Source organism: Panicum virgatum, chromosome 2N (genome assembly GCF_016808335.1).
Source record: "Panicum virgatum strain AP13 chromosome 2N, P.virgatum_v5, whole genome shotgun sequence".
Lineage (NCBI taxonomy): Eukaryota > Viridiplantae > Streptophyta > Magnoliopsida > Poales > Poaceae > Panicum > Panicum virgatum.
Genome location: NC_053146.1, coordinates 65,560,981 through 65,588,493, shown reverse-complemented (window position 1 = coordinate 65,588,493; position 27,513 = coordinate 65,560,981). Strand labels below are relative to the sequence as shown.

General features: G+C 44.5%; 5 protein-coding genes and 1 long non-coding RNA gene across 10 annotated transcripts; 1 reads left to right on the top strand and 5 right to left on the bottom strand.

Moving 5' to 3' along the window:
* Nucleotides 1-3,279: 3,279 nt before the first annotated feature.
* LOC120661842 (PI-PLC X domain-containing protein At5g67130-like) lies at nucleotides 3,280-5,198 on the bottom strand. Its single transcript, XM_039940826.1, has 4 exons — nucleotides 4,941-5,198; nucleotides 4,673-4,759; nucleotides 4,530-4,590; nucleotides 3,280-3,972 (listed from the first exon to the last, which is right to left on the bottom strand). The coding sequence occupies exons 1-4, from the start codon at nucleotides 5,157-5,159 to the stop codon at nucleotides 3,854-3,856; spliced, it is 486 nt and encodes a 161-aa protein (XP_039796760.1). The 5' UTR covers nucleotides 5,160-5,198; the 3' UTR covers nucleotides 3,280-3,853.
* Nucleotides 5,199-5,205: 7 nt separating this feature from the next.
* On the bottom strand, nucleotides 5,206-7,571 carry LOC120661841 (PI-PLC X domain-containing protein At5g67130-like). The gene is made up of 6 exons (XM_039940825.1): nucleotides 7,076-7,571; nucleotides 6,705-6,790; nucleotides 6,460-6,583; nucleotides 6,137-6,256; nucleotides 5,906-6,004; nucleotides 5,206-5,805 (listed from the first exon to the last, which is right to left on the bottom strand). The coding sequence occupies exons 3-6, from the start codon at nucleotides 6,544-6,546 to the stop codon at nucleotides 5,464-5,466; spliced, it is 648 nt and encodes a 215-aa protein (XP_039796759.1). The 5' UTR covers nucleotides 6,547-6,583; nucleotides 6,705-6,790; nucleotides 7,076-7,571; the 3' UTR covers nucleotides 5,206-5,463.
* Nucleotides 7,572-14,053: 6,482 nt separating this feature from the next.
* Nucleotides 14,054-14,751, bottom strand: LOC120658998 (dirigent protein 1-like). The gene has a single exon (XM_039937085.1). It carries the CDS (start codon nucleotides 14,697-14,699, stop codon nucleotides 14,169-14,171), a length of 531 nt encoding a protein of 176 aa, XP_039793019.1. The 5' UTR covers nucleotides 14,700-14,751; the 3' UTR covers nucleotides 14,054-14,168.
* Nucleotides 14,752-15,423: 672 nt separating this feature from the next.
* LOC120661840 (probable LL-diaminopimelate aminotransferase, chloroplastic) lies at nucleotides 15,424-19,328 on the bottom strand. Of its 2 annotated transcripts, XM_039940824.1 has the most exons (11): nucleotides 19,310-19,328; nucleotides 18,324-18,443; nucleotides 18,153-18,238; nucleotides 17,809-17,876; nucleotides 17,614-17,730; nucleotides 17,289-17,351; nucleotides 17,051-17,155; nucleotides 16,912-16,962; nucleotides 16,402-16,722; nucleotides 16,038-16,244; nucleotides 15,424-15,960 (listed from the first exon to the last, which is right to left on the bottom strand). In XM_039940824.1, exons 2-11 carry the CDS (start codon nucleotides 18,419-18,421, stop codon nucleotides 15,667-15,669), a joined length of 1,410 nt encoding a protein of 469 aa, XP_039796758.1. In that variant the 5' UTR covers nucleotides 18,422-18,443; nucleotides 19,310-19,328; the 3' UTR covers nucleotides 15,424-15,666. The 2 variants fall into 2 exon arrangements, with proteins under 2 accessions (XP_039796758.1, XP_039796757.1); XM_039940823.1 differs by lacking the exon at nucleotides 19,310-19,328 and having other exon boundaries at nucleotides 18,324-18,494.
* Nucleotides 19,329-19,844: 516 nt separating this feature from the next.
* LOC120661839 lies at nucleotides 19,845-27,345 on the bottom strand. 3 transcript variants are annotated; one of them, XR_005670107.1, is made up of 6 exons: nucleotides 24,678-25,112; nucleotides 23,985-24,295; nucleotides 23,394-23,750; nucleotides 22,084-23,302; nucleotides 20,403-21,558; nucleotides 19,845-20,301 (listed from the first exon to the last, which is right to left on the bottom strand). It is a non-coding gene; the product is annotated as an uncharacterized LOC120661839 (long non-coding RNA). The 3 variants fall into 3 exon arrangements; XR_005670105.1 differs by lacking the exon at nucleotides 24,678-25,112 and adding an exon at nucleotides 27,024-27,345 and having other exon boundaries at nucleotides 19,845-21,558; XR_005670106.1 differs by having other exon boundaries at nucleotides 19,845-21,558.
* LOC120661838 (dual specificity protein kinase shkD-like) lies at nucleotides 21,358-26,459 on the top strand. 2 transcript variants are annotated; one of them, XM_039940820.1, is made up of 8 exons: nucleotides 21,358-21,496; nucleotides 21,948-24,172; nucleotides 24,262-24,339; nucleotides 24,660-24,812; nucleotides 24,962-25,273; nucleotides 25,400-25,522; nucleotides 25,834-25,921; nucleotides 26,011-26,459. In XM_039940820.1, exons 2-8 carry the CDS (start codon nucleotides 22,094-22,096, stop codon nucleotides 26,184-26,186), a joined length of 3,009 nt encoding a protein of 1,002 aa, XP_039796754.1. In that variant the 5' UTR covers nucleotides 21,358-21,496; nucleotides 21,948-22,093; the 3' UTR covers nucleotides 26,187-26,459. The 2 variants fall into 2 exon arrangements, with proteins under 2 accessions (XP_039796754.1, XP_039796755.1); XM_039940821.1 differs by lacking the exon at nucleotides 24,262-24,339.
* Nucleotides 27,346-27,513: the final 168 nt, after the last annotated feature.

The window sequence follows — 27,513 nt, the reverse complement described above, 5'->3', positions numbered from 1 at the left end:
CCTCCTAGCTAAAGGTTAAATTGTATAGGTCAGATAGTGCAATTAATGGCAGTGAAAGCTTAACTGAACGTTGACTATCATAAGATGAGATTACTATAAATTTTTCAGATTTAAAAGATCAGTACACAAGGCATGAAAAATAAAACAAGTGATCGCTACATTAATCAAGTTTAAGTCATACAAGCAATTATACTGAGTTTCATAGGCTCAAACTTTGCTGTCATGATTATGTATTCAAGGGAAAGCTCTAGTAAAGAAAATATGAGATTTTTCTAATGAAGGAAATTAGGGCTTTCGATTTACAAAGTTTAGTCATGAATAAATCAAAAGGACTAGTTATACATTACTAAAAATTCCCAACATTTTTCTATAGAATCTATAAACAAAGTTAAGGCTGTCGTAAAAATTTCAGCTCAAGAAAACTTGTATAGGACCCTGTGGATTTAATTTTATTTAACACAGGCACAACCCAAGATCTAATGAAACCTATAGCTAGATTTGTCAAAATGTCCTCAAATTTTTACAGTAAGCTATTAATCTACAGTGTAGCACTCTATCCAAAAACTAGCCTTAGTTCATGACTACAACAGGAGATACATTTGTGTGCTATTTAATCTAATCTTTATCCTAGATTAAAATAGAAGCATAATATGAACATGTGACTGTAACAAAAGTTGTAGGTTTTGATCTAAGGATTCCAAGACATTTTAGTTTGCATTTTTATGATTTTTATACGATTTTATATAGAATTTACAAGTTTGCTGTTTTTGAAAACAAAAGAAAAAGGAAACGAACTTTTGCATCTAGGCCCCTGGAAGTTTGTTTCTTCTCAGGGAAGGTCCCTGGCGGACGGGACAGAACAGAGGAGAGTTTGCGCGGCGTTTTCCGGCGAGGGGAGGCACTAGAGGTGGGGGATAGGTTGGGGAAAATGAAGAGGAGTTCGAGCCGCACCTGCAGATGGTCTCGGTGGGGGTTGGGGTGGCCCGTAGCGGGCTGTCCGCGGGCGCCGGCGGCCGGTGGCGGCCCTGTGCCGTGGCTGTGGCACTCTGGCGAGGGGGAGGTGGCTTGGCTAGGCTTGAGAGCTCCGTTGGGGCAAGGTGAAGCCGTTCCCGGGGTTGATTGGAGCTGTGGGAGGGCAGAGGTGGGAGCTCGACGTGGAGCGGGCGGCCGGCGGCGGTCTGAACCGCGGCGGCGCCGCTCCGGCGGCCTTGGGCGGAGGCGAGCGGGTCGAGGAGCTGCGCCATGGCGAGAGGAAACTCGCTGCGGGGTCTACTCGGGCGGAAAGGTGCCGGAGGTGGGGTCTCCGCGGTGAGCCCGAGCTCCACGGCAACAATGGCGGCGGCCATGGCCGTGGTTCTGGGCGAGCTCGGCTCGGTTTGCTTGGGCCAGAAAGGGAAGGGGGAGAGGGAGGGTGGGAACGCATGCTTGCAAACTAAAAAGCTAGTTTGATTATAAAAGCAAAGAGGAAACTTGAGCATCCTAGATACATGAACTTCACTTAATTCAAATAATTTGCAAGTGTTGGACATTATCCAGTTATCGGTGAAAACTGAACATCGCCTTGTCGTGACGCAGGAACTCACACCAAAACATTGTCAACGTGTAGTGTAGAGACTAGAAAAACTGGCGCATCGTTGCCGTGCCTCGACTTGTAGGACAGTGTGGCGGAACGTCTTTTTTGTTTATCGTCTCTGTGATACAAAGAAGCATGTGCAGGGAGGTGGCTACAATAGAGAGAAGGATGTGGAAGTTCTGAGAAAAAGCTTAATTGTTCAGCACTTGGAGTTATAATTCGTTGCACACGCGTAATTATTTCTGTTATGATAACTTTGCGTATATGATACACCAAAATATTACAGACTTGTGTTGGATCCTTGGTTTTTCATAGTTGCAAAGAGGAGAAGTTTTTAGCCTTCGTAAACATCAGAGCCATTTCTACGAACTAGTATATTATAGCATTTGTCTTGCTTGTGACTTTCACCATACATATAACAAAATATAGTGCATTCACTAAAACACCTAGATTTGGCATTATACCATAACATTTATAAGCTAAGGTTGTAGCTAATGTGTCTATGTATATTTGGCATTAACTTGAACAGGCTCTCTGACTCTAGCCGGCCGCGTCAACCCTCCCTGCTTGTTCAGAGGACACCGTTACCATTTTGTGACGATCCTAGGAAGCATGATGCGAATCAGGTGATGCCTTCATCGTTTGACCTATTCATTTTTTTTTTTGAAAAGTTTATCGTTTGAATTTTGGATTGGATGTCTGCGACACGATTTCGTGCAAGGTGCAGCTGCATGTTTGCAGCCCTCGGCTCTGAATGATTTTGCTCCGTTGCATTGCGATGAGTAGTGGGCTGGGCGCCACGGACCATAGTTACACTGGACCAGAAATCGAACCGGTGAAACTATCAATTTGCAGGTTCACTGGTCCAACCGATAGTTTTGGACCGAAGAATTGAACCACTCATAAATACTTTCAAACCGGTACCATATCATAATATATAATAGATAACTAGGTGTATGGCCCGCGCATTTGCGCGGCTAGTATTGAAAATTAAAAAATTTGCATGTCATTATATCCTTAATATTTTTTAAAGATTATACTATTTGTTACCATATATCACCCTGCTCGTTATCGTAAATTATGTCTTATTGTTGGTTAAAACAATTCAAATATGATCTACCTATAATAACAATTTGATTTGTTGAGCTTTAATAATATTATTCATGAAATTATTCTTATTTTCTTTTTATTTTGATTGACTGTTGTTAGCTTTAGTTTTTATTATTAGTATGTGGTATTTTATATTTAATTTTTCATAATGGCATTGATTTTTAATTAGCCACACGAGTATTTTAGGCTAATTTTTATCGTAATGACAGTGGTGGGTAATTTTTATTTTTCTATTTTTCTCCGATTAACGTGGGAATTTCTAGGCCTTGGGAGCGAACGTAAAGGCTCTGTTTATTGGCCAAATAATAAGATAATAGATTAGCAACATAGAGTTGACCACATGTGCAAATAAATTATTAATAACATAATTATATAAATAAATTCCAACTAATCTAGCCACAAGTCCACAAAAGATACTTAAAAATTATCATTTTCTGTGTGTTCACGGTTGTTAAATAATAGGATCGCCAACATATAGTAACATTGAAATAACAATGTTTCATATGAAAACTTATGGTTGCACCAGAATTTTGTAGTAATCTTATGGATGTTATCGTAGTGATTCAACATCTTTCATTCTTTGTGCAAATAGTAAATAAAATACAAAAACTGATCCTATGTCAAACAGGAAGTCTATTAAAAGACACAATCCAGTAAAAAAAAAACGAACAATTGCATACTAAAAATATGAGGCACATCATGCTGAAGAAACATTAGTGCTCCATTTCGCAAGCCATGGGTGGCTCGGCAACACCGAGCCTGCTTTCTATTGAATGACGAAAGCTGTACTGCCACTCAAAGTTCATCAAGGAACTCATCATCTCCGAGGTTCAGTCCTGAATGATTCTTCTCCTCTTTGAGATTGAATTCGGGATCTTCGTTCTCTCCCGGTGATGATTTTTCTACGGACAATGTTTGTGAGAACAAGTTACACGTCAAGCTTCAGCACAAATACTCCCTCCGTTCCGCAAAAATTGTAGTGCTAACATTTATTTTTTTCAAAGCATTGTTACTGACAGTTAGCGCGAGAAAATACTCCCTCCGTTCCGCAAGAATTTATATATTTAATGAGGGTAATTGTATAATTTGTCACAACACTTTTTTAATCTAAAATTTCGTAGAACAACTATGTGAAGCGAATAGAGTCCAATTGAAGGATTAAAGATATGCTTAACGGAACTGGGATGAAAACTGAGAGAGAAGTTCAAAGGGCTTGCCTTGGGCCGACATGATGCTCAATATTTGATCTCGATCGCTTCGTGCTACTTCTGCTCCTCCGTGCCCCGGTCCTGCCACAATTGTTTCTGCTGTAAGCAATTACTATTGTCGGTGAGAAAGCAGAGAGCGTACAGGATTCGACGTCACTCCTGAGGATGGAATTGCAGCTGAGCCCATGTTTGAAACGGCCGAAAGGGGAACAAAAGGAAAATGGCACATGCGCCCAACCATACCCTCAAAAACCAGGCTACTCTTGTGCCACGCATTTAGATGGGCTCGAGGGTTCCTCAAAAAAAAAAAAAAGATGGGCTCCAACCTTTCAGCCTAACAATCATTCACCAATAATGTGCCTGAACAAAAACTTTCACCAGTCCTGCGATACCGGGCCTCCTAAACCAGTTCTAACTGAAATAAAAATGGAGCTAGAAAAGATAACATTAATTCTCAAAATTACCATGTCTTCCACTAATCATTATCTGCAAGCCAGAGGTTTTGAAGTGGAAAATAAAAAAAAATCAGCAATCAGTGTACAGCGAGCTAAAGGCCAGGAGCGATAAGAAAGTTTTAAATTAGAATCATCCCTATGGTGGATGGAAACAAAATTTAAAATGGTTTCAAGTTGCATTACCCTTCCACGTCAGACCAAGTCTGAGAAGCAGATCGTTGAATGCATGCTTCAGAATTCCTTTCTGCAAACACGCACAGAAGTTCTGCAAACACGCACTGAACTAACTTGAACTTAAAATGTAAGAAAGGTAACTGAGATCTCACCCTGCAAGAACGTACATCGTCGCGCCCGCAAATTAGCTTACCGTTCAGCGTTTCTGTGGCTTGGAATACCCCCCCACCATTACTTCTCTGCAATCGAAGGGCCAAGCATCTGGGTTACACTGCCATTCGCGCACTTACGAGGTTTTTGACAATGCTAAGTAGTCGTAACCTACAAACTTTAAATTAAAGAGGGTTGGAGGTGCATCTAAAAATCACCAATTTGCACCTCCATTAGTGACAGTCATGGACTCATCAAGGCATAACGTACCTTGTAGTAATCAACTGCCAAGAAGTTAGCCCAACGGTTGCCGGCAACAGCATAGCATGTGTTGATCACACCCATAAGTCCACTCGAGCGCTCCTTGCAAGCCGTTCCTTGACGTGGAATTGAGCGGAAATAATTTACCAAAACCAAAGATACCAAGGAACGATGATTCGGAGCGGTTGTAACACGCAGCCGGGTCCATTCCGCCATCACCATCTCCATATCATATATAATAAGTGGTTGGTCAAGTTATCAATAATAACAAACTACTCCCTTCGTATCTAAATAGATGTTGCTATTGACTTTTTATCACGATTTTGACCACTCATTTTATTCAATTTTTTTTGTCAATTTCAAAAATCTTATGTATAACTCACTTCATCATCAACGTACTTTAAGCATGGTTTATGTATTTATATGTTTGCACAAATTTTTTGAAAATAAAATGAGTGGTCAAACTCATGACAAAAAGTCAACGGCAACATCTATTTAGATACCGAGGGAGTATTTCTTTTCCAAGCATCTATTATGATCGATGACCTAGTATTAGAACTTGAAGCTTACATTGGTTTTCAACCATGTAGTTCCATTGGTAGGAAATTCCTTCGGTCAATTCCTTAGATCTGTTGGAGGTAAACACGAGCAACCGGTGGTTGTGCTTGATCATGTCGCTGACGATTGGCCAGTCCTCACCCTTTTGGGGCATATTTGGTACAGGAAACCAGTACTTGCCAAGGCCTGTCTTATTGAATAACTTGGTCAATCCCTGGTGAGAAGAGACGTGGTCCTCAAGAATCAGTGTCACGATCTCTGATGGGTTTCTCAGCAGAAACGCCTCAACTTCCCTCAGTGTATGTATGGCTGGTTCCTGAAGAATTAATAAGCATAAAGACAGAAAGATGTTCTTATCCCATGAAACAATGACAATGGATAAAACATGATGCTCTATTCAATATCAGGTCACTCACGAAGGCAGTGAGATCGTAGCACGTCCCTCCTAACGAGTGGCACAACCATATGTCGTCCCTGAAGTCGTACACATCCAGCATCAGCGCACGGACACCATTCTGTCAGAAGGTGGCTTAATTGCATAAATCTTTCAGGGCCTAATTGAGGATCAGAGTCTTGAGTGATCAATTGCAATACCAATCGACTACTACAAGTTTGGTATACTTGGCAAGCAAAACTGACATACTTACATTCAGTTGATCGGTGACTGAATCTTCCTGGTTGTAGAACGTCAAGCGTGTGACTCCGGTTATTGAAAATGAGTTGTGTGTCGTCAGGAAGGCATATTTGTTGAACGGCAGAGATGTGTCCTAAGGGATGGAAAACAGGACACAAGTTCTGAAACTTCAGAGTCGTAGAAATGGACACGAATCTTATGAGCTGGACTCGATTATTTTTATTTTTGTTTTGTTACAGCTGATCCATAAAAGGATATAATTTAAGTTCTGATATAATTTAAGTTGGAATGAAGAAGATAGACGTGGAATGGTAGTACAACAGATGTATCACTTACAATTGTGTCAAACGGGCTGGCAACCGTTGTTTGGACGCACTTTTGGCGAACGCAGCCATCCCAATTGCAGCAAGACAGCCCCGACATGCAGTTAGCATCGATCTGACCGACAACTTCCACCGAGCTACAAAAGTTGAAGCCTACCAAACCTCAATTTCTAGATAGTAGACGTTTATTTTTCAAAAATGATACAAAGGTCGATCAAAAGGTCGTAGAGGGTTTAGTTGCCAGAAATCATACTAGACCTTGCGATTAGTTTCTCCAAAGTAAGTACCCAGGATGATGACAAGTATCAAAAGTATGCTTCCTGAGCGCTTGTTCCCTGGCAAATCTGAGAGTAACATGGTAAACAAACAGATTTAGACGAGAGGTGATTGTCCAACTACATGCATGTATATCATACATGTTTAGTTCCCAAAAATTTTCCTACAGTACCCATCACATCAAATCTTCGAACACATGCATGGAATATTAAATGCAGTTAAAAAAATAACCAATTACATCGTTCATCTGTAAATGACAAGACGAATCTTTTAAGACTAATTAGTCCATAATTAGATATTAATTGTTAAATGACAATGAAAATGCTAGAGTACCCAAACCTCGTATCTCTTACCTTCAAAGTTGATAGCTGGCTGTGGAGGTGGCTCGGCGACATTGCTATTCTCTCGAGTGAAGATGACGATGACATCGACGACAAGGCAGATGGCTGAGGCGCCAGCAACGATTATGGCGGCTGCGATGAGGAGCACAAAGCCGAGGAGCAGGACAAACATGATCAAGGGAAGAACGACGACGAAGAATGCGAGAAATACAACAAATTGGTTGATGCTCATGAGGTAACGATCCAGCAGCTCTACGAGATGCGTGAACTCCGCCAAGAGGCTGCGAAAGCCATCTGTGATGACGTCGCACAAATGTTGGCTGTGTTGGCTTGCACTTCTTTGATGGGTCAGAAAAACCAGCAAATCTAGTGTGAATTTCAAGACGGCATGGCTAATGGCGACTGCGCCCGTGACGGTCATCAACAACCAGTCGCATGCGCTTGCCAGCCGGTCCATCGTCGGGCCTGCTCACGGCGCCGGTGAGGAGAAAAGGCTGCAAGCTAGGAGATCGATAGAAGGTTTGTGCGAGTTGCGAAATGACTCGGAGTCTGTATATATCGGCAGGGAGTCAGGGACCAATGTGGTGTGGACAAACCCCATTGACCTAGACTGCTATTCTTTGGTCATTATTTGTCTACAAGTGGATGCTTTGCCAGCATGTCCATGTGAGAGAGAACGTGTTAGTCAAAGTCATGGCAAGAGTAACAACTCTTTAGGTGGGTGTTTGATGTGTTTGAGCCTTTTTCTTCGAGAAACTTTAGTTCTGTGTCCTTTTTTTCTATTTATTGCACGCGATTGTACGTATGAACTTTTTGTTTATAATTAGGAGTGCAAATAGGTGATCTTTAGGTGCACCTTCAATCCTCTTTAGTTGAAATATTTGTACTACTTTTCAAAATTGAATTCCATTTTGCAGAAGTAGTACAAAAATTTTAACTAAAAATGGTTGGAGGTGCATTAAAAATCGCCCATTTGCACCCGTCTATAATAATGCACTATGAACTTTGTGACTCTCTCCTTCTAAGACCATAATGCACTATGAACTTTGTGATTCTCTCCTTCTAAGACCTGGGATGATAGCATATGGCTGTAAAGGAAGCTCACACACATGGACACTATAACTGTTTTCACGGAACGGAGACACGAGTAGACTAACGAGAACAAACATTTAGGCTAGTCTCAATGCACAGTGTCATCACACGGTTACCAAAAGAGACATGTCAGATTGACACTGTCATGACACTACCTCTCTCAGTGCAGAGTGTCATAGCATAGTTTCATAGACATATTACAGCATTAAATTGTTTAATGGTGGTGTGATCAAATGTAACATGTGAACTATGTAACCATTTGTAAAACAATGTACTATAATATATATGATTCATTTAACTTTAATATTATATCCGTACAATATTCCAAACTCAAGGTAGCGAACAGGGAGAGAGAAAAAGGCATTGCTGGCTTGCTGCCACAGCATTCACACGGTATGGATCAACAAGCCAACAGCAATCACACGGCATAGATCAACATTGCAAGCATGCACACGCGAGAACATGCACGCGACTACGCGAGCGCGGCGGCGGGAGATTTGGGCGCGTGAGCGCCGAGCGCGGGAGCGGCGAATGGGTTCGCGCGCGGGAGAGGCAGGGGAGGGGGGTTGAGCGCGGGAGCGGCGGAGGAATTTGGGCGCGGGAGGTACCGCGGCGGAGTGGGGAGCATTGGATCTCGGATGAAGCGAAGAACACCCTCAGTGCTGGGGTCATCTCCGTGTCATACGTCTGAGAACCGCGCCACGAGCGGGTCATCCCGATGACTCTTGTCGTGGTGCTGCAAACCACAGCTGGGTGGCGGAAGGCACCCGCCCTAGCCCAGAGGGTGTGTACTCGGGGGTTAGCTAGTCTTAGATCAATCTTCCTCAAGAACTCGATGAACACAACGGGATTTAGAGTGGTTCGGGCCGCCGGAGCGTAATACCCTACGTCCACTGTGTGTTGTATTGCCTTCCCACGAGAGTGAGAAGGTGCGAGAGTTTCAGCCTGTCTGGATTGTGGAGATTGTCCGTTCTAGTGGGCGTGCTCTCCCTTTTATATGTCCAAGGGGAGCACGTACACTGAGCGGGGCCTCGACATGTGGACCCGGCGATGTATTATAAACTACATTTTGACCTTCAATGCCTCAGATCCGGAGATCTTGTCGTCGGCTTTCGTGCGTAGCTTCTGACCAGGGATGGTCTTGAGCTGTCCTGTCAGAGTAAAGTCTAGCCTCTGCAGCCGCGCGTCGAGGTCATGATGAAGCGCCGAACTACTGACTCAGTCCACTGTAGCAGCGTGCACTTGGTAACTGACGAGCCGCCTCGGTAACTGGCGATCCACAGTGTGGACTGACAAAAGCTGCCCCGTGCCCAGCGGCAGCAGAGCCTGCCTCAACCACTCGCACTTAATGCGGGTGGGTGAGGGAGCTTCCAGCGGAAGGCTTGCGCCCGCGCCCGCGTGACACGTGGTGGCTCCGGACCCCTCCCGAGCAGCTAGCTGAGCCGAGAGCTCACGGGGGTCCGGATAGGCACGTGGAGGTCCAGGACCCATCTGCGGGAGTCCGGATGGCACGTGGAGGACCCGGAGCCACCTGCGGGGATCCGGGTCCGCGGCCACAGGTGCTGAGCATTTCCACCTCTGGGACACGTGGTGACACCGGACCCGTCCCCGAACGGGAAGCGGGTCCGGGACCGTTGGTCCGGTGAGATGGAGTCGGAACCCAGGAGTCCGGTTGCTCAGCTCCTTAGGGCGTAGTTACGGATAACCACGCGAGTCTTGGCACAGTAGGAGTGGGTACCCCAGCTGTAGGGTACCGACAGTGGCCCCCGGGCCCGCCTCGGGAGAGGCAACGAACCCGCAGGTGGGGCCACTACTGTGAGCAACTTGGCTGCTTCTGGCGCCCAACGGTGCGCGCCACAAGGGTCTTGCCCTGCATCGTCCATCCTTTGGGTCACCTGCTGCATCATCACGTTTGGACCTGCACATGACTCAAGGTAGATGCTTAGTAGCGTGCCCACGGGTCCCAAATCCTGTTGGCTGTAATCCTTTGAGATAGACAGCTAGGTTCAGTGAACGGAGCTCAAGGGGCCGGCCTTTAGGTTAAGAGAAAGTCCGGACCTCCAGGTTCCCAGTCCTAGGTACTACGGCACTCATTCACAGGAGGTGGTGCGTGCAGGCTTAGGGTACGGAACCAGGCTAAGCGGCTACACGGCTCCGGACCTCCCCGGAGAATGAGTGCGCTTCCCTGAACCTGCAGGTTCCCAGGGGTCCGAACCCCTCTCTTCCATGAGGGGTCTCGAGCTAAGTCACTAACTAGCCAACTCAATTCGGACCACAATCACCGCACAAGAGTAAGAAGCCACGTGGGGGTTAGCGCAAACAGAATGCGTAGATTGAAATTGGAATGTAACATCCTTAGAGGCGAACTGGGAATAAAATTTTCCTTTATAACTAGATGTACATGAGATGTGCGATGTAAGCCAGAACACGGGTTTATGAGGCCGGAGCTGTCCGGACCTCCGGGCCTCCAGTCTTAGGTACTACGGTACTCACCCTAGGGAGGTAGAGCATGCAGGCTTAGGGTACGGAACCAGGCTAAGCGGCTACACGGCTCCGGACCTCCCCAGAGGGTGAATACGCTTCCCTGAACCTGGTTCGCAGAGGTCCGGACCCCTCCACGGGGGAGGCTCACCGGACTGGACCACACGGAAGTACTACATAGTTACAAAGGAAAAAGTTTTATTCCCTGCTGGGCCTCTAAGAGTAGGACTTACAGAGATGTAGAGTCGGGGGTACGACCGGAGTCGGCTTTCCGCCGGAGAGAGCCACCAGAGTCGGCTTTCCGCCGGAGCGGGCTTGGTGCGACCGGAGTCGGCTTTCCGCCGGAGCGGGCTTGGTGCGACCGGAGTCGGCTTTCCGCCGGAGCGGGCTTCCTCACATGAGTGAGGTATGCTGCGAGCTGGGATTTGTCACTCCGCCGCTCGCAGCTTGTGAGGGGGCCTTTGATGGGCGCCTTGACTCTTGCCGGCGAGCGGCGCGCGCCGCCGCCAACGGTGGCTGCTCCACAGGCACAGTTGCCCCTGGAGCAGGAACGCGAGAGGCATGTGGCGTGGAGGACGCCACACCCTCCGTCATCTCCACGTTGTCCACGCGAACCATGGGGACGAAGAAGATGATGAAATGCGACCAGCTAAAAGTCCCCTACCTGGCGCGCCAAATGTCGTGGTGCTGCAAACCACAGCCGGGTGGCGGAAGGCACCCGCCCTAGCCCAGAGGGTGTGTACTCGGGGGTTAGCTAGTCTTAGATCAATCTTCCTCAAGAACTCGATGAACACAACGGGATTTAGAGTGGTTCGGGCCGCCGGAGCGTAATACCCTACGTCCACTGTGTGTTGTATTGCCTTCCCACGAGAGTGAGAAGGTGCGAGAGTTTCAGCCTGTCTGGATTGTGGAGATTGTCCGTTCTAGCGGGCGTGCTCTCCCTTTTATATGTCCAAGGGGAGCACGTACACTGAGCGGGGCCCCGACATGTGGACCCGGCGATGTATTATAAACTACATTTTGGCCTTCAATGCCTCAGATCCGGAGATCTTGTCGTCGGCTTCCGTGCGTAGCTTCTGACCAGGGATGGTCTTGAGCTGTCCTGTCAGAGTAAAGTCTAGCCTCTGCAGCCGCGCGTCGAGGTCATGATGAAGCGCCGAACTACTGACTCAGTCCACTGTAGCAGCGTGCACTTGGTAACTGACGAGCCGCCTCGGTAACTGGCGATCCACAGTGTGGACTGACAAAAGCTGCCCCGTGCCCAGCGGCAGCAGAGCCTGCCTCAACCACTCGCACTTAATGCGGGTGGGTGAGGGAGCTTCCAGCGGAAGGCTTGCGCCCGCGCCCGCGTGACACGTGGTGGCTCCGGACCCCTCCCGAGCAGCTAGCTGAGCCGAGAGCTCACGGGGGTCCGGATAGGCACGTGGAGGTCCAGGACCCATCTGCGGGAGTCCGGATGGCACGTGGAGGACCCGGAGCCACCTGCGGGGATCCGGGTCCGCGGCCACAGGTGCTGAGCATTTCCACCTCTGGGACACGTGGTGACACCGGACCCGTCCCCGAACGGGAAGCGGGTCCGGGACCGTTGGTCCGGTGAGATGGAGTCGGAACCCAGGAGTCCGGCTGCTCAGCTCCTTAGGGCGTAGTTACGGATAACCACGCGAGTCTTGGCACAGTAGGAGTGGGTACCCCAGCTGTAGGGTACGGACAACTCTGATTTCTTCTCTCTTTTCTTAACTTTCATGCCAAATCAGTATTTTTGCTGATATGTCACGGTCATCATTAATGTTGATGACATCCTCATGACTCCAACACTGAGACTGGCCTTAGCTACTCCAGTCGAGGCGTTTGCCGTATTTGAGTGCTATTCTTTGGTCTGTGTGACAACTGACACGGGTAGACTAACGAGAATAAACATTAGCTACTCCAGTCCAGGCGTTTGCCGTCTTTGACTGCTATTATTTGGCCAAGTGGATGCTTTTGCCAGCAGGTCTGTGTGAGTGAAAGAAACGTGTTAGTTATATATATTCATAGCAAGAGTCTAACAACTTTTTGGGTGTTTGATGTGCTTAGCCTTTTCTTCGAGCCACTTTAGTTCGGTGCCTTTTTTTTAAATTTGTTGCACGCGGTTGTACGTATGAACTTTTTGTTTATAATAATTTGTGCTATGAACTTTGTGACTCAGCATGGACGCATGGTTGTAAAGGAAGCTCACGCACATGGACACTGTAACTGTTTCCACAGAACCGAAACACGGGTAGACTGACGAGAAATAAATATTAGGATAGTTTTAGTGAGGGGTGTCATCGCACACGCACAGTTATCAAGATCCTGAACTATGACCTTATTTGGTTAGGCGCGCTAGGATTCTAGCGCGTCTCTTCTAGTCTCCGCATGAAAGACCAAATGAAGTCTATTTGCAAAAAAAATTTCAGGGATGTGTGTAATTTTTTGCGACAAATCTAACGATGGTAATTAATCGATGATTTGCTACAGTGATACTATAGTAATCATTCTCTAATCGCGCGGTCAAAAGTCTTATTAGATTCTTCAGGGTCACTAGCGTGGGGTTCTGAAGTTGGTTTTATAAACTGGCTTTGTTTGACACTGTAATTAACGGTCAAATTGTCACTATTCACTAGCACGCTGCAAACCAAACGGGGCCTAAGTAATCGAGCTGAAGGATGTTATAGCGGTGATTTTCTTTTCACATCTCATGACACTTTCCATTAAAATTTATGTGCATAAGCTATAAGTTTTCAAAATTAAAAAGTTGGGGATGAGAAAAGTTTCCTAAAAATGGAACTCGCCTGCAGTCCGAGATCGTGCGCGAGCGGCATTAGAAAGGCCCTTAGATGCCTTCATCGTTCGAAAATTTGGATTGGACGTCTGCGACACGATTTCGTGGAAGGCGCAGCTGCATGTTTGTTTGCAGCCCCTCTGAATGATTTTGCTGCGATGAGCAGTGGGCTGGGCGCCACGGAAAGAACTAGTTGATGGGCCGTTTTTTCACTTGGGCTGGCGGCGGGATGGAACGGGACATATGGGCTGCTTAATTCTCATAAGGAACATATAGGCCCTGGTCCACAAATGTGGGCTGTGCCTGTTTCACTCGCTACAAAAGGAACATATACGCATGTCTCGCTGAAGAACCTCTCTCTAAAAAAAAAGTCTCTCTCTGAAGAACGAAATCTGCAGTCTGTGCACCAGAACCATCACTTGACCGTCCCGCATCCGAATACAAAAGTTTATTCAAAACTAGTTGTACTTGAATACCACTATTCAAATACAGCAGTTTTTTTAAAAAAACTAGTTTGATTATAAAAAAAGCAAAGAGGAAAACTGAGCATCCAAGATGAACTTCACTTTAATTCAAATAATTTGCAAGTGTTGGACATTATCCAGTTATTGGTGAAAACTGAATATCGTCTTGTCGTGACGCAGGAACTCACACCAAAACAAAATTGTTAACGTGTAGTGTAGAGATTAGAGAACGAAAAGTTGCATGCTCCGCCCGCAGGCCACCACCAAGCTAGTATCGTTGGCGGGGCGTGAACACGACCAGGTCGAGCTGGAACACGGCCGCCTCCGGCGGGGTGCTCACGACCTTGAGTAGGGAGACGCCGCGCGCCATCCTGAACCCGCCGGTGCCGCCCACGACGGCGCGCTCGAGGGCCTCGTCGCCGGGGAAGTTGTAGCTGCCCTGCAGGGACAGCGTGCTGCCGCGGTGCTCGCCGGCGGTGAACACGAGCGTGATGGCCGAGAAGTAGTTGGCGTCCGCGAGGTCCGCGCCGGCGAAGAGGCCCTGGTACCGCCCGACCTCCCGGGACGACGGGTCCGGGCCCGCGCGCAGAACGTCGTCGACCACGCCCACCTCGCCGAACGTCGAGTTGCCGCCGAGCCGGGACGGCGCCACGGACCCCACCGTCGCGTTCGGACCCGAGAACTGCTCGTGCACGTAGACGCGGATGCGCGCGCGCTCCTCTCGGCCGGCGGCGAGGGCGGCCGGCGAGAGGAGGGCCAGCAGGGCGATGACCACCAGCAGCGACGGCGAGGAGGCCATTGATCTGATGGCGGCGAGGCTGGATTGAGACTAGGGGGTTGCGTGATATCGACCGGAGCTGGAGATTTGCACGGTGCTAATGTTTCTTGCCTCGAGAGCCTGATCGTAATGTGAATATATAGCACCAGTGGGCGGTGGCTTGGTCCGTGCTAGCTCGCCGGAGCGGTCATGGATCGGTCGACGAGGGACAAGACAACCGGACAGGACATGGAGCGGCGCATGCGTGCAAGATGCTAGCTACTTTGTTTAGCTTAACTAACAATGAAAAAATCGAGTGCAGATCAGCGAAGAATGGTTCCAAGCGATTTTGCAGTGTCGATCAATCCGCCCAGCCGGATGCTGCTCCGTTACAATTTACAAGGCTTGGCAGGTAGCAGTTCGCCGCGGCGGCAGCGACTGGCCTGCTAGCGGAGCGGGTCAGCTCAACAGCCTGAACAGAACAGAACAGAACATCATGTATGCATTGATGCTTCTGGGGAAAAAATTCTACTTATATGCAATTGAGAGCTGGTCTTTTGTCTGATTAATGTGGATTTTCCGAATTAATTATGACGTATGGTGACGTTAATGCTGATGCACGTGAGCTCCTGCTTGTGCTGCTGCTTCGATCGCTACCTTGCTCCTATTCCAATCCAGCCATCTAGGTGGTCAACTTCCATAGATACTGGTCTATCACTGCATCCTGCCGGTAATTATTTACATGCCAAAAAGAAAGCTTTGGGGAGAGATTCGAAAACAGCAACAACAGATGAACTACCTGGTGATTCAAATGTCTCGGGGATACAACAAGCATAGTTTCGAATTGGAAATAATTTGAAAGAACTGCCACCACATAAAGCCTAGGAAATTATCAAGTTCCGCTTCTGATATCTCCAAGTAGCTCGACAGAGCGAATTTGGTGAAACAAATCCTGCTGCAATCTTATTGATATCGTCCTTCCAAGACGTTACTGAAGCTGCGTCAGTGCTCACTTGTACAGCTGTTTTAGTCTCCTAGCTGCTTCAATGATGTTATCTCTGTGGCCGAATGCGCTGACCCTCACGAAGCCTTCACCGCCGGGTCCAAATCCACTGCCAGGGGTAGTGACAACGTTCGCCTTCTCAAGGATCTCAGCAAACACATCCCATGAATTGCGACCAGGGAAGTGCACCCACACATAAGGAGCGTTCTTGGCACCATACACGTTGAATCCAAGCGACGTAAATGTGTCGACAATTATTTCAGTATTCTCCTTGTAGAAGCCAACAACATCATGCATAGCCTGTATAAGAACAAACAGATATGAGCAGAGACAATGCAAAAGTGCCATTTGAAGATTTCATCAAACTGAAAGTCTACCTTCAGACCCTCTGGAGAGAGGCAAGCTAAGCCACCAGCTTGAGCAATGTTTGATGCGCCATTGAAGCAAGTACACACTATGCGGTTGAAATCTTTAGCGACTGGATGCCCATCTGAGAAAAGAAGTTCCTTGGGGACAACAGTCCAACCTAGACGGACTCCAGTGAACCCAGCATATTTCGAGAATGACGCTGTCTCAATAGCAACCTGCACGTAAACAAGCCATGATGACAAAAGTGCAGTTCAATTTACTTTCTTTATTATCATAACCATGGCACTATATACATAGGACAAAATGTAATTAAGGGCTAAAAAAATCCAATATGCAGTATTAATAAGTAAACAACTGGAACACAGAACCCACCTCTCTCGCTCCAGGAATTTCAAAGATGGACTTTGGGCTGTCATCTGATATGTACATAGCATAGGCAGAATCATAGACAATGATAGACCCATTATCCTTAGCAAATTTGACTAGTCTCGTCAGTTGGTCCCGAGAGGCAGCAGCACCAGTGGGGTTGTTCGGTGAGCAAAAGAAAATTATATCTGTACGTGCGACAGTTGACAGATCAGGGAAAAATCCATTTTCAGGATTGCATCTCATGTACTCAATGTTCCCATACTTCTGAACATCTTGCTGATATAAGCCAGTTTGGCCCATGATAACACTTGAATCAACATATGCCTGTCAATATGAAAGATGTCCATTAATTTCACCAGATAATATGTAAAAGAAGTAGCAGCTATAAGCCAAAAGTAACAGTATGAAAACAATAATAAAAAAGAACCATTTTCACCATTATCATCACACAATGTTCAGAATCATGAATATGAGAGTAAGTGCAAGTTAAAGTCAATCCAACAATTCTCTTACAGGATATGATGGGTCTTGGACCGCAATTGTCACATTAGATCCAAAAAGGACCTGGAACATTAGAATCAGGACACTTGTCAACAAACAATTTTAACATGAACTGTAAGCTTAAAAGGGAAGATGCAAGTTCCTTTGGTACCTGTAGGCGGGAAATGTCACATTTGGCACCATCAGAGACAAATATGTCTGAATCTTCAATACCAAGGTCCGCATAGTCTGTCGCAGCAATTGCTGACCTTACTTTCTGCATTGACAACCAACACAACATTTTATGACACTGAAGATAAAGAGCTAAGTCGATCAGCGCAATGAGTTGTCTGGATCCATTTTCAAATGCATTGAAAGTTTCTAGTAAAGCCACAAGCTATATATAGTACCTTTTCACCTTGCTCAGCTCCATAACCACTGTAGCCATCAATTGTTGATAAGGCATGTGCTCTCTGTGTTTACAAATGGACAAATCAATAAATAATGTAATTGCAAAAGAGGTATTAAGCAAAAGAAACGTGTAGATGAATTTTCTTAGAAAATTCCTACAGATATGTACAAGTGGAACTAAATGAGAACCGAAACTAATTAATTAATTAATTAAACATAAAGTGAAAGCACCGCTAAGGAACACTGGCTTTTTTGTGTGTGAAGCGAAGATATACAATTGAAAGCACCATTAGTATCTTATTATTTTTCACAACAAAAACGCACCTCTGCCATGGCATTTGTTATGACATCTGGAATGGGTTCCGTAGTGTCACCTATCCCCAGGCTTATAATCTTAGCATCAGGGTACTTGAGCAAGTGAGCTGCTCTTCTCCTGGCGATCTGAATGACAGTGAACAAGTCAACATTATCAGAAGTTGAAACTACAACAGAACAGCATCAACAAGAAAAGGTGATAACCTCAGGAAATAAATATCCTGCTTGGAGCTTGGCCATGTTAGCATTGCGCGGGACACTAGTCTTGTAAGCTTCAGGACAGAAGTAAGAAAATGTTAGCAAACAACACCGCTATTTCTGTTCCTACAGCATCTACAGGCAAACTCTTTACATGAATGCAACAGCAGCCAAACAAGAAGCTACTACTGCTTGCAGCAATCTAGAATAATACCCTAATCCGAACCAGCACCTGCAGCATTCGATTGGATGCCTCAAACGAAAACTAACAGAGATTAAAGCTTAGACATGAATTTCAGGAACAGGATCGAAACCACTAGAAATGAAGTGCACGAGGGGCTTGGTAGTACATGTTTCGACGGCCGGTGGCCTACTGACGCAGCTGATTTTGTGAGACACTCTTCCCGTGGGCCGCCGGGGGCTTGTCTTCGACACCCTAGAAGCGTTCCACGGATTAGAGGTATCCATCGGATTAACAAAGACGCGCAGCGTGCGACGCGGAGCAGGGTGCAAATTGGTACCTGAGAGAGCACGGAGACGACGAGATGAAGGAGGAGGACGCGGGGATTGCGGGGGCTGCGGCCATAGCGGCGGCAGAAGAGGCGGGGGCGGCGGCCATGGTGACGGTGGAAGAGGCGGCGGCGTGGGAAAGGGTAGGGGGAGTGTGCAGTATGCAGTGCACTTCCTATACTACTTCCGGAAGATGGTTGAGAGATATGTCTTTAAAGTTCACTAAGCCCACAAACAACTTATTATATCATACATGCAACACAACGGCCCATTACAAGCACGCAGCCATTCACACACACCGACACACACATGCAGCACAGCAATGGACAGGTCCACAAAAAAAAGCAACGGACAGGATGGCAGGGGGATTGGCTGTCGGCAGGTAAACTTTCTTTGCTTTTTTTCCTAGTATATGCGACCATGATTCATAGTTTTTTTTTAAAAAATGTTTAAGACCTAGCATGTTTAAAATATTAAACTGGTATAGTCAACATTTTAAGTCACTATAGTCAACATGAATCAAAACCTAGTTCAACAATTCTAATGAACTATTTCAACATTTCACATGGAATTATTGATGCAGTATATCTACAATGTTGAACATGCATATTTCAAATGTTGAAGTGTTATAATCTGAATGTTGAATTTTCAAAAAATATTTGAGAAGTCAAAATATATTCATATTGGATCTTGTTCTGTTGCAAAAATTCCAAATAACATTGTGGTTCAAACGGAATCTAAAACGCACTTACGGTTTGAAAGAAAATTAAAATCAAAGTCTCAAATTCAAAAGGAACCATCCGATTTCTCACTGCACCCTAGATGCGCCACGACTCAGCAGTAGGCACGTGTCCTCTTGTTGCCTGGTGCCAGCGCTCAGATGACTAATCAACAGCTCGTGCTCGTTTTGCAGCTATTGGATCTGTACATGCACACGAATCTTAAAGCAGAAGTTATATAAAATTTTACCTTCCGAAAGATATATAGGATCTCGCAGTGCGGGTAGTGGAAGACTGTAAGACGTGCGAAAGATTTGGGAAGGAGAGGGAGGCCGGAGGCCCAAGCCCATAACATACAAAGGGAACGCGATTTTTTTGGGCCGGCCCAATACTTCATTCCGTGTTTTAAAAAAGGAAAAAAATCTATTTTACCTCCTCCAACTATCATCAAAGTTTGGTTTTCCTCCTACAACTATAAAACCGGGTATTTCACCTCCCTCAACTTTTCAAACCGTGCATTTTACCTCCCTCGAGCGTTTTTGAAGACTGTTTGCTACAGTAACCATAGTTTTCTCTTTTTCTTTTTTAAAAAAATTTCAGTTGAATCTTTGAAAAATCATAGTAAATCAAAAAAAAATCATAAAATAGAAAATCCAATTTTGTTGGACTCCACACGAGTAGATATACACAGTGAATATATTATATGATATACTTTAATATAGTTTTTTTACTGTAACTTTAGATATATACTTTTCTGTAATTAATTTATACTACAGTTTTCGTCGTCCCATTATGGTGAAATTTATATGGACTAGGGGCGGTAATAGCCATGATTCCTAATATTTTCTTCACCATCCAACTTGACCCTTAATTTTTTTAACTCAAAATTGCATAAAATTAGAGCCCGACTCTCTTAAAGTCCAGCCCCTAGATTATCTAGACTAAAAATTTAGATCCTTTACACCACCCTAGGTTGGACTCCTAGCTAGCAACCTGCGTCATGGGCCCTCTCCATCTTCAGAATACAGAGTACAAGGGATATCAGTGTCAACATCTGCATGCCGGCTGGTCATGTCTTCTTGCAGAAATCATGGGAAAAGATTGGGTGACAAATCCCTTGCATTGTTCAATCCAGGAAAACAGTACACGAATTTTTCATCCCGTCTGCGGTTCAGTACAGTTTGATCATTCGACCTGAGCTTCCACGTACTGTCAACTGACGTGCCGATCAACCAAGCGCGCCCTTATAACCCTTCCGTAACAATAGTACCTAGGCAAGCAAAACGCAAGCAGGCCTTTTTAGTTAGCATACCAAAAAATTAAGGAAAACCTTACCTCTTTACCAATGAAATCAATGCAAAAACTACTTACGGAGTTCTCATCTGCAGGTGGATAGATAAAAAACCACGAAGGGGAAAAGAAGATTCAGTATCATCTGATGGCAAGTGAATCAAAATATCTTCAGGCAACAAGTCGCAGGTCAACTTAAAATAACTAAGAGTACGCAAATGGCGGGACCAATGTGTGACTAAATCAAGTTGCACCTACTGGGTCCAGTTTGCGTATGAAAGACACTTACCTCCTGACAGCAAAAAACAATACATTTCAAGATAAAAGAATAGTCCAGTTGGGCTATAAATGGCACTATAGAACTCAATATGATGCAGCAGTGCTGCACATATATAGTGTATGAGCCACAGTATCTATGTCTAAGTCAGTATCTGATAGTGACAAATGGCCAAATGGGAGTTTCAGAAGGCATTCCCTTGCCCCAAGTAATCTCCAGTCGAGGTTTATAGAATTGAGTTTGCTGTGCATTGCGTTATTTTTTTTTATGTGTGCAAAACTGCATTGCATGACAGTTGACTACAACCTTACTGTTCATGTCATATAAATGTTTCACTTTCAGTTACACTTACAGATGCAAAATCGAAAGATAATCTGGCAACTGAGTTCCTTTATTCGTTATTACATATTAATTACATGGATGGAGAATATTGATGTGCATATCTTTAAAGCTGATCGACGTGTCACAATACTACACACTACACTTCTCTCCCTCTTTTTTTTTTGAAAATAAACACTACACTTCACTCCAGTTCCATATTAACAACCATTGACCTGCTAGTCTGCCTGTGAAGTGTATAACCTAATAATATCTAAAAAAATGTTCAACCAGCAGCAGCCCTGATTAAAACTATTTAGCCCATTGCTGTCATTCAATTTGAAGTCTGGACAAAAACAATTAACTGCGTCACAGATGACTCGGTTTAGGCCCCATTGCCCCAACTCCAATCCAGCCATCTTGAAATCTCCTAGTATTATTCTAAATCAACCTAACCCATCTATATATAACAATATCTCAAGCATCACAGAGGTAAGGTAGATGGTACATACCAGCTCTTAAGCTTTGACGAGTCGTCTCAGCCTTCATCTGTCTCAGCCTTCATCTGGAGGTCGTGAGGGTTAGCACCTATCTTCTTCTTTACCTTCCTATTTCCTTTGCAACAGCATGTGTGGTTTTCACCTTCAGAAGAACAAGAATCTTCACAAACTATGTCCATCTATGATTCACTGTTTCCTTTTGGCAGAAGTGATTACTAATATAGTTAATATTATCCTGTTGAAGTAAAGTTTATACTTGATAGTAAAATATTATTTGATTTTGTAAATATTGGCAAACATTGCATAATCACTAGTAGCAGAAACTGGAAACAAGAAGAGAGCTCAAACAAGAATACACCGTTTCAGAATTATTGAATGCTTTCACTTTCTTGTAATAAGCATCATGGCTAAGCCTTTAAGTTTTGACTTTCTGCCTTATCTTACAGGTTTACAATTTCAAGAAATTGTAATAATTTCTTATGAGATACAAGTTATATCTTATTTTTTAACCCTCTAATTGCATATCTCCAGACTGTTTTCTAAGCTCACTGGGGACAAAACTACAACTACCTGAATTAGGATGCTATGTGACTATTAATGGCAGCTAATATCATAGTTAGCTTGTATACAAAAAATGGATTGAGAAATAGAACTCTCAAGCGCTGACCTGAGAGGTAATGTCAAAGAACATTGTATATTCTCCAGGCAATTTAGAGACAATTGGATCTGGAGGTCCTGAAGCTGCACATCTAAGATTCTCAGAAGCTTTGCCAACAAGTTCCCCAAATACCAGCCCTAGGCCTCCAGTATTTTTCGTTACGACTGGGCAGACACAGTTGCTGAATTACTCCTTCCGAACTGGCGAAGAGTTTGCTCTTGGATTCATGCAAGATAGGGCAAATATAAGGAAGCCTTTGGTTCCAATCATCTGTGATGACAGGACCATCAACACCAGCTTCCCTCCTTGGGGAGAAGAAGCTAATATTTCTGGAGATAAACCATCAAAGAAGCTGTTGGCGTTTCCTCCATTCAGTGAAATAAAAAGTCAAGGATCAAATAAGAGGAACCCACAAGAGATATATGACTCTGGATCAACTAGAATGAAGTTCCTTTGCAACTTTGGTGGCAGATTCCTACCAAGGCCAATAGATGGCAAGCTTCGATATGTTGGTGGTGAGAAGCATCTGATTCAGATCAGTCGGGGAATTTCATGGCAAGGACTGATCAGCAAGACAACCAAACTCATCAGGCAAGCTCACATAGTCAAGTATCACTTGCCAGGGGAACAAGTGAATGTGCTTATCTCTGTTGCCTCCGATGATGATGTTCACCATATGATTGATGAGTGCATTGTACTAGAAGAAAGCAAAGAAAGGCCAGCTATGTACCTATTTACAGATGAAGATGATGAGCACCATGTACATTTTGTGGTAGGGAGCTCATCAGATGAAGATACTGAAGCAAAATACATTGCTCTAATAAATGGATATGGATACACTGGACCAGGTGAGAAATTAAGTGCACAAGGTCCTGGGAGTACATCAGCCAGTGATCTGGATCAGCTGATGTTTGATATTGACGATGAAGGATCATTGATAGGCAGGACTGAAGAAGCTTCATCATGCATTAGGAGCAACCGTTCACAAAATACTGTTACAGTTCCACCAAAGGCATCCAGGATCCCCCTGCATAAAATTCCTCCCGTAGTCATGGAACAAATGACCAATCAAGACTCTGTCATACGGAGTGATGAAGGCAAGGAGAGCTCTTATCCTGCCAGAAAGTCAAGAAATATTAATCCTGCTTCATCTATGCCATTGGAGTTCGCATATCCATCTCAGTGGGAGCGAAATGGTAGTAATGTCACACCAAGGAGAATTCCTGAACTGCAAAGGACAGCAACCAACATTTCAATGATAGGTCAACGTGCTGAAACAGATAAGGGAAGCACATCATTAAGAACAGAGCTGATCATACCATCAGCCGAGAACAGTTTGAGGATTCCATCACTGAGTTCAAACTACAGCAGCCCAACACAACATACCAGTCCAGTCAATAAGTTCCTGAGAGAACAGACTGAGATAACCATCCAATTTATCCAGTCCAATAATTCAACTGATTTTGAAAAGTCGGTGACAGAAGAGCCTGTTGGAAGAGCTGTATATGAAATGTTTGCATCTCCTTCAGGAGATTATCAAAAACCAGCGCACAAATGCCTGAGCTCTGATGAAAGCATAGATACAAGAAGGTATAGCTCCCAAAGAGACACCATTCCTTATTCCGATACAGATCAGTTGCATAACCAGACAGAGCGGCCAGCACCAACCCAGTCATCTGAGTCAAATGAAGCAGGAGGTCACATTTTGTGGGACAACACACACATCAGTGTGAACCCATACACCCATGAGCGAGAATTTTCAGTGAATACAACAGGGAGTATAGAGCATACACTTCCTGATGTTATGTGCAGTGGTGCTGCCAAGAAAGACAATCCTTCTATGCCAGTTATCTATGACAGTGAAATAGTATTTTCCCCAACTCCGTTTACATCTTCAGATAGCAAGTTACCTGAGCTGCAGAAAAATGGTCCTGTACAATCTTCAAGGGACAAACAACAACCTTCTCCCAGTAGCGTACAACGGGATGCACAAATTTTTAGGTCTACTTCACTTGGAGGCAATGGCAACCATATGCAAGTTGGAGCTTCATCGGTAGAAGTTATAGAAAGTTTTGCATCGCCAATCTCAGAACTTGAGGTACATCTCATCAGCTCCACGTAAGTACTCGTGAGATGCAACTCTGAAAGCATTTTTTATGACAGTCTTTGCATTTCCTCTGATGGCAGGTACGTGAAACCAGTGAAAATAAACCATCCCTTCCTGCAAATGTAACATTGGGCATGGATATTATAAGCAATGTCCAGGTGGGTAGGTTGTTTGTAATTTAAGCTAGAATCTTCAGTCCCAACTGCCAACCATTAGTTCAATCAGGACTACATGTTCGTGTGAATATGCATAGTATTTTGTAGGGATCTCCCTCCAGTTCTCAGTTAAAAAAAAAAGAATCTGCACAATACTGTTAGGAAAATATACAGACAGGAGGAGGTTAAAAGAAAATCAAGGAAAAAAGAAACTTTAATACAAGTAATATTTGCAGTTCTGGCAAGGAACCGTCAATCAATCACATTATTGCACATGATTTTCCCCAATGTATCATTGATTATTCATTTGAATTACGCCACAGATAATAAGGAATGAGGACCTCGAAGATCTGCAGGAGATGGGCTCTGGTGCATTCGGAACTGTCTTTCATGGAAAATGGAGGGGAACTGATGTTGCCATCAAACGGATAAAGAATAGCTGCTTCATGTATCCATCATCAGATACAGATAAACTGGTTAGTTAAAATCACATGACATATTGGAGCTGCAATCACAAATTCACAATGGAGACTCAGCAGTTAATAGTAGAATACCACAAGATCAGTCTCTCAGAATCTAGTGAACTAGGCTTTGCTCATCATAAAACAATAATTTTATTATGCAGATTGCGGAGTTTTGGAGAGAAGCAGCCATCCTCTCAAAACTTCACCACCCTAATGTGCTGGCATTCTACGGGATTGTGAATAATGGGCCTGGGGGGACATTAGCAACTGTGACAGAATTCATGGCCAGTGGATCCCTCAAGAAAGTCCTTTTGCGCAAAGAAAAACTTCTGGATAGGCGCAGGCGGATAACTCTTGCTATGGATGTGGCTATTGGAATGGAATACTTGCATTCCAAGGATATAATTCATTTCGACCTGAAGTGTGATAACTTGCTGGTGAATCTTAATGATCCGTTTCGTCCCATATGCAAGGTGTGCCCCTTTCCATCAATGTGATATTTATGTTTGTATAAAATGAGTCGCAAGAGATTTATAAATAGCCCATTCCTGGCCTTCCCACGTGAGCTGAAACAAAGCAACCGGTAATCTTGGCTGCAGGTAGCTGATTTTGGTTTGTCCAAGGTGAAACAAACTACAATGGTCTCTGGTGGAATGAGAGGAACTCTTCCTTGGATGGCTCCTGAAATGCTTGAAATGAGCAGCAATATGGTATCAACCAAGGTATTACTCACTAAGTATCTTGATGGTCCCGAAAATTAATAATACTACAAAACAGAAAATGCACTGTGGCATTATGTTTGTTTAACATATGGCACTCAACAAGCTGAAAACCAACCATTAAATTGTGATTTTGGTACTAATAATTGATTTGCCTAACTCTGCTATTTAGGAGGGTTATCGTTTATATGGAAATTAGAGAATACTTATTTCTACATACTCAAGTTGCTTAACTGAAAAAGAAAAGAAAAAAATGCTTCTTAGTTATCTGCATTATCTATAAATAAATGTACCTTTATCTAAAACTATGACAGGTTGATGTATATTCTTTTGGAATCATAATGTGGGAAATACTCACGGGCCAGGAGCCATATGCTGGCACGCACCATGGAGGAGTTATAGGTGTGCTTAAAACATTCTGAAGTTATAATGAAGGGTATCCTATCCTCTAATGCCATCTGAGGTCCTGATTACAAACTGAAAATTTGCAGGAGGAATTTTGAGCAACACATTGAGGCCAACAGTACCAGCATCATGTGATCTGCAATGGAGGGAACTGATGGAGCAGTGCTGGTCAAATGAGCCTGAGAAAAGACCAACCTTCACAGAAGTAGTTAGCCGCCTCCGTTTAATGCTAGAAGACAACCAGAACAGGCCACTGGTCTAACTTTCATAAGGACCACCATCTGTCTATGCTTTGAGTCTATGCTGCAAACCGTACATGTGTGTATATTCAGGTTGTTCATTGCTTCAGTTTCAGCAAACCTTGTACATTAAGTGTTCTTCGATCTGTATGTGCGCGCGACTGCACATGTTGGTATTTGGATTGGGGCATTTGCATAAGCATCACATGTATCTAAGGTTTATATGTTGCAATGCTGTTAGAGAACTAACAGTGACGTTTAAATGAAAATTTCACCTACTTATACTTTTTTAATCAGTGTATGTGTAATTTAGCTGTATATTTATTATTTAGTACTTTTAACTGTATATTTAAATGGAGCTTCTAGCGAGAGAGTAACATAGATTACTGTTTCAGGTGTTCTTCGAGAAACAAATCCCAGTCTTATGTGCTTTCACATGTCAACTGTCAATATCAGATATGGGGTGCGTATATTAAATACATATGATTTTACATAAATTTGCCATTACATAAAACTTAACAATCCCTCACTCATTGCCACTGCAAAACCAATTTTCAAGGAACTTAAAAACTTGCGCATCAAATAGATATTGATGGGCATGCACAAATAAGTACGGTAGCTATTTTCCTTGCAAACAAAAGGTACAGATACTAAAGTTCAGGAAAACCGTAGCTTTCCCCTAACATAATCTACAATGAAGCAGCTCTACATTTGTTCCTGCCGATCTATCTCGACCACTCCACAGAGGAGTCGTAATGCGCGGCACCAACCAAGTAGGAAAAACATCAAACAGTTCCGACGCATGCAGCATAAGAAAAGCATAAGAGAAGCGAGAAGCTCAGAGCTAAGAACCACGATACCTGATACTCTTCATCACGAAAAAGTGGCCTCTCAGCGCGCACGATCGGCGGAGAACAGGAAGCCGCCCCGCCCCCGCCCGTTCTAGGCTTCTAATTCTACTATTCCAGCCGTGAGTGATGCGGACGCACGGCCCATCCTTCTCCTCGAGACGAGCCCCTCTCCGGAGGCCGCTCTCCTCGCTGGAAGGTGAACTGGTTCCACCCTCTCGGCGATGGCGACCGGCGGCGGCGCTACTAGCATCCGGGCTGGAGAAGGGCCGCGATTTCGCCCATTGGACCGTTGGTTCGTGTTGCACAATGCACTTACACGGCTAGGTGCCACGAAATGGAAATGTTGCGAGGAAATTTTACCAAAAGTCACCTTTCTATTTTCCTTATTAGTTATGCCCCAAGATTGGATAATTACGATCCGAGTCTGATACTCCCTTCGTCCTCAAATGTAAGATATTTTAAATCTCCGTCCTCAAATATAAGACATTCTAAATTTTTA

Bases quoted from the DNA above. Each gene is read 5' to 3' on its own strand.
- LOC120661840 (XM_039940824.1), bottom strand. From the start codon at position 18,421: ATGGCCGCCGCCCCCGCCTCTTCTGCCGCCGCTATGGCCGCAGCCCCC. The intron at 18,239-18,323 runs GTACCAATTTGC...GAACGCTTCTAG, and splicing joins TCGTCTCCGTGCTCTCTCAG to GGTGTCGAAGACAAGCCCCC. The intron at 16,245-16,401 runs GTGGGTTCTGTG...GTTTACGTGCAG, and splicing joins AAATTCCTGGAGCGAGAGAG to GTTGCTATTGAGACAGCGTC.
- LOC120661838 (XM_039940820.1), top strand. From the start codon at position 22,094: ATGTCAAAGAACATTGTATATTCTCCAGGCAATTTAGAGACAATTGGA. The intron at 25,523-25,833 runs GTATTACTCACT...AAACTATGACAG, and splicing joins GCAATATGGTATCAACCAAG to GTTGATGTATATTCTTTTGG. The intron at 25,922-26,010 runs GTGTGCTTAAAA...GAAAATTTGCAG, and splicing joins GCACCATGGAGGAGTTATAG to GAGGAATTTTGAGCAACACA.
- LOC120661842 (XM_039940826.1), bottom strand. From the start codon at position 5,159: ATGGAGATGGTGATGGCGGAATGGACCCGGCTGCGTGTTACAACCGCT. The intron at 4,760-4,940 runs GTACGTTATGCC...CTTCGATTGCAG, and splicing joins TGGCAGTTGATTACTACAAG to AGAAGTAATGGTGGGGGGGT. The intron at 3,973-4,529 runs GTAATGCAACTT...CAATTGTGGCAG, and splicing joins ACTTGGTCTGACGTGGAAGG to GACCGGGGCACGGAGGAGCA.
- LOC120661841 (XM_039940825.1), bottom strand. From the start codon at position 6,546: ATGTCGGGGCTGTCTTGCTGCAATTGGGATGGCTGCGTTCGCCAAAAG. The intron at 6,257-6,459 runs GTAAGTGATACA...TCCATCCCTTAG, and splicing joins CCAGCCCGTTTGACACAATT to GACACATCTCTGCCGTTCAA. The intron at 5,806-5,905 runs GTGAGTGACCTG...TTAATTCTTCAG, and splicing joins GCTACGATCTCACTGCCTTC to GAACCAGCCATACATACACT.
- LOC120658998 (XM_039937085.1), bottom strand. From the start codon at position 14,699: ATGGCCTCCTCGCCGTCGCTGCTGGTGGTCATCGCCCTGCTGGCCCTC.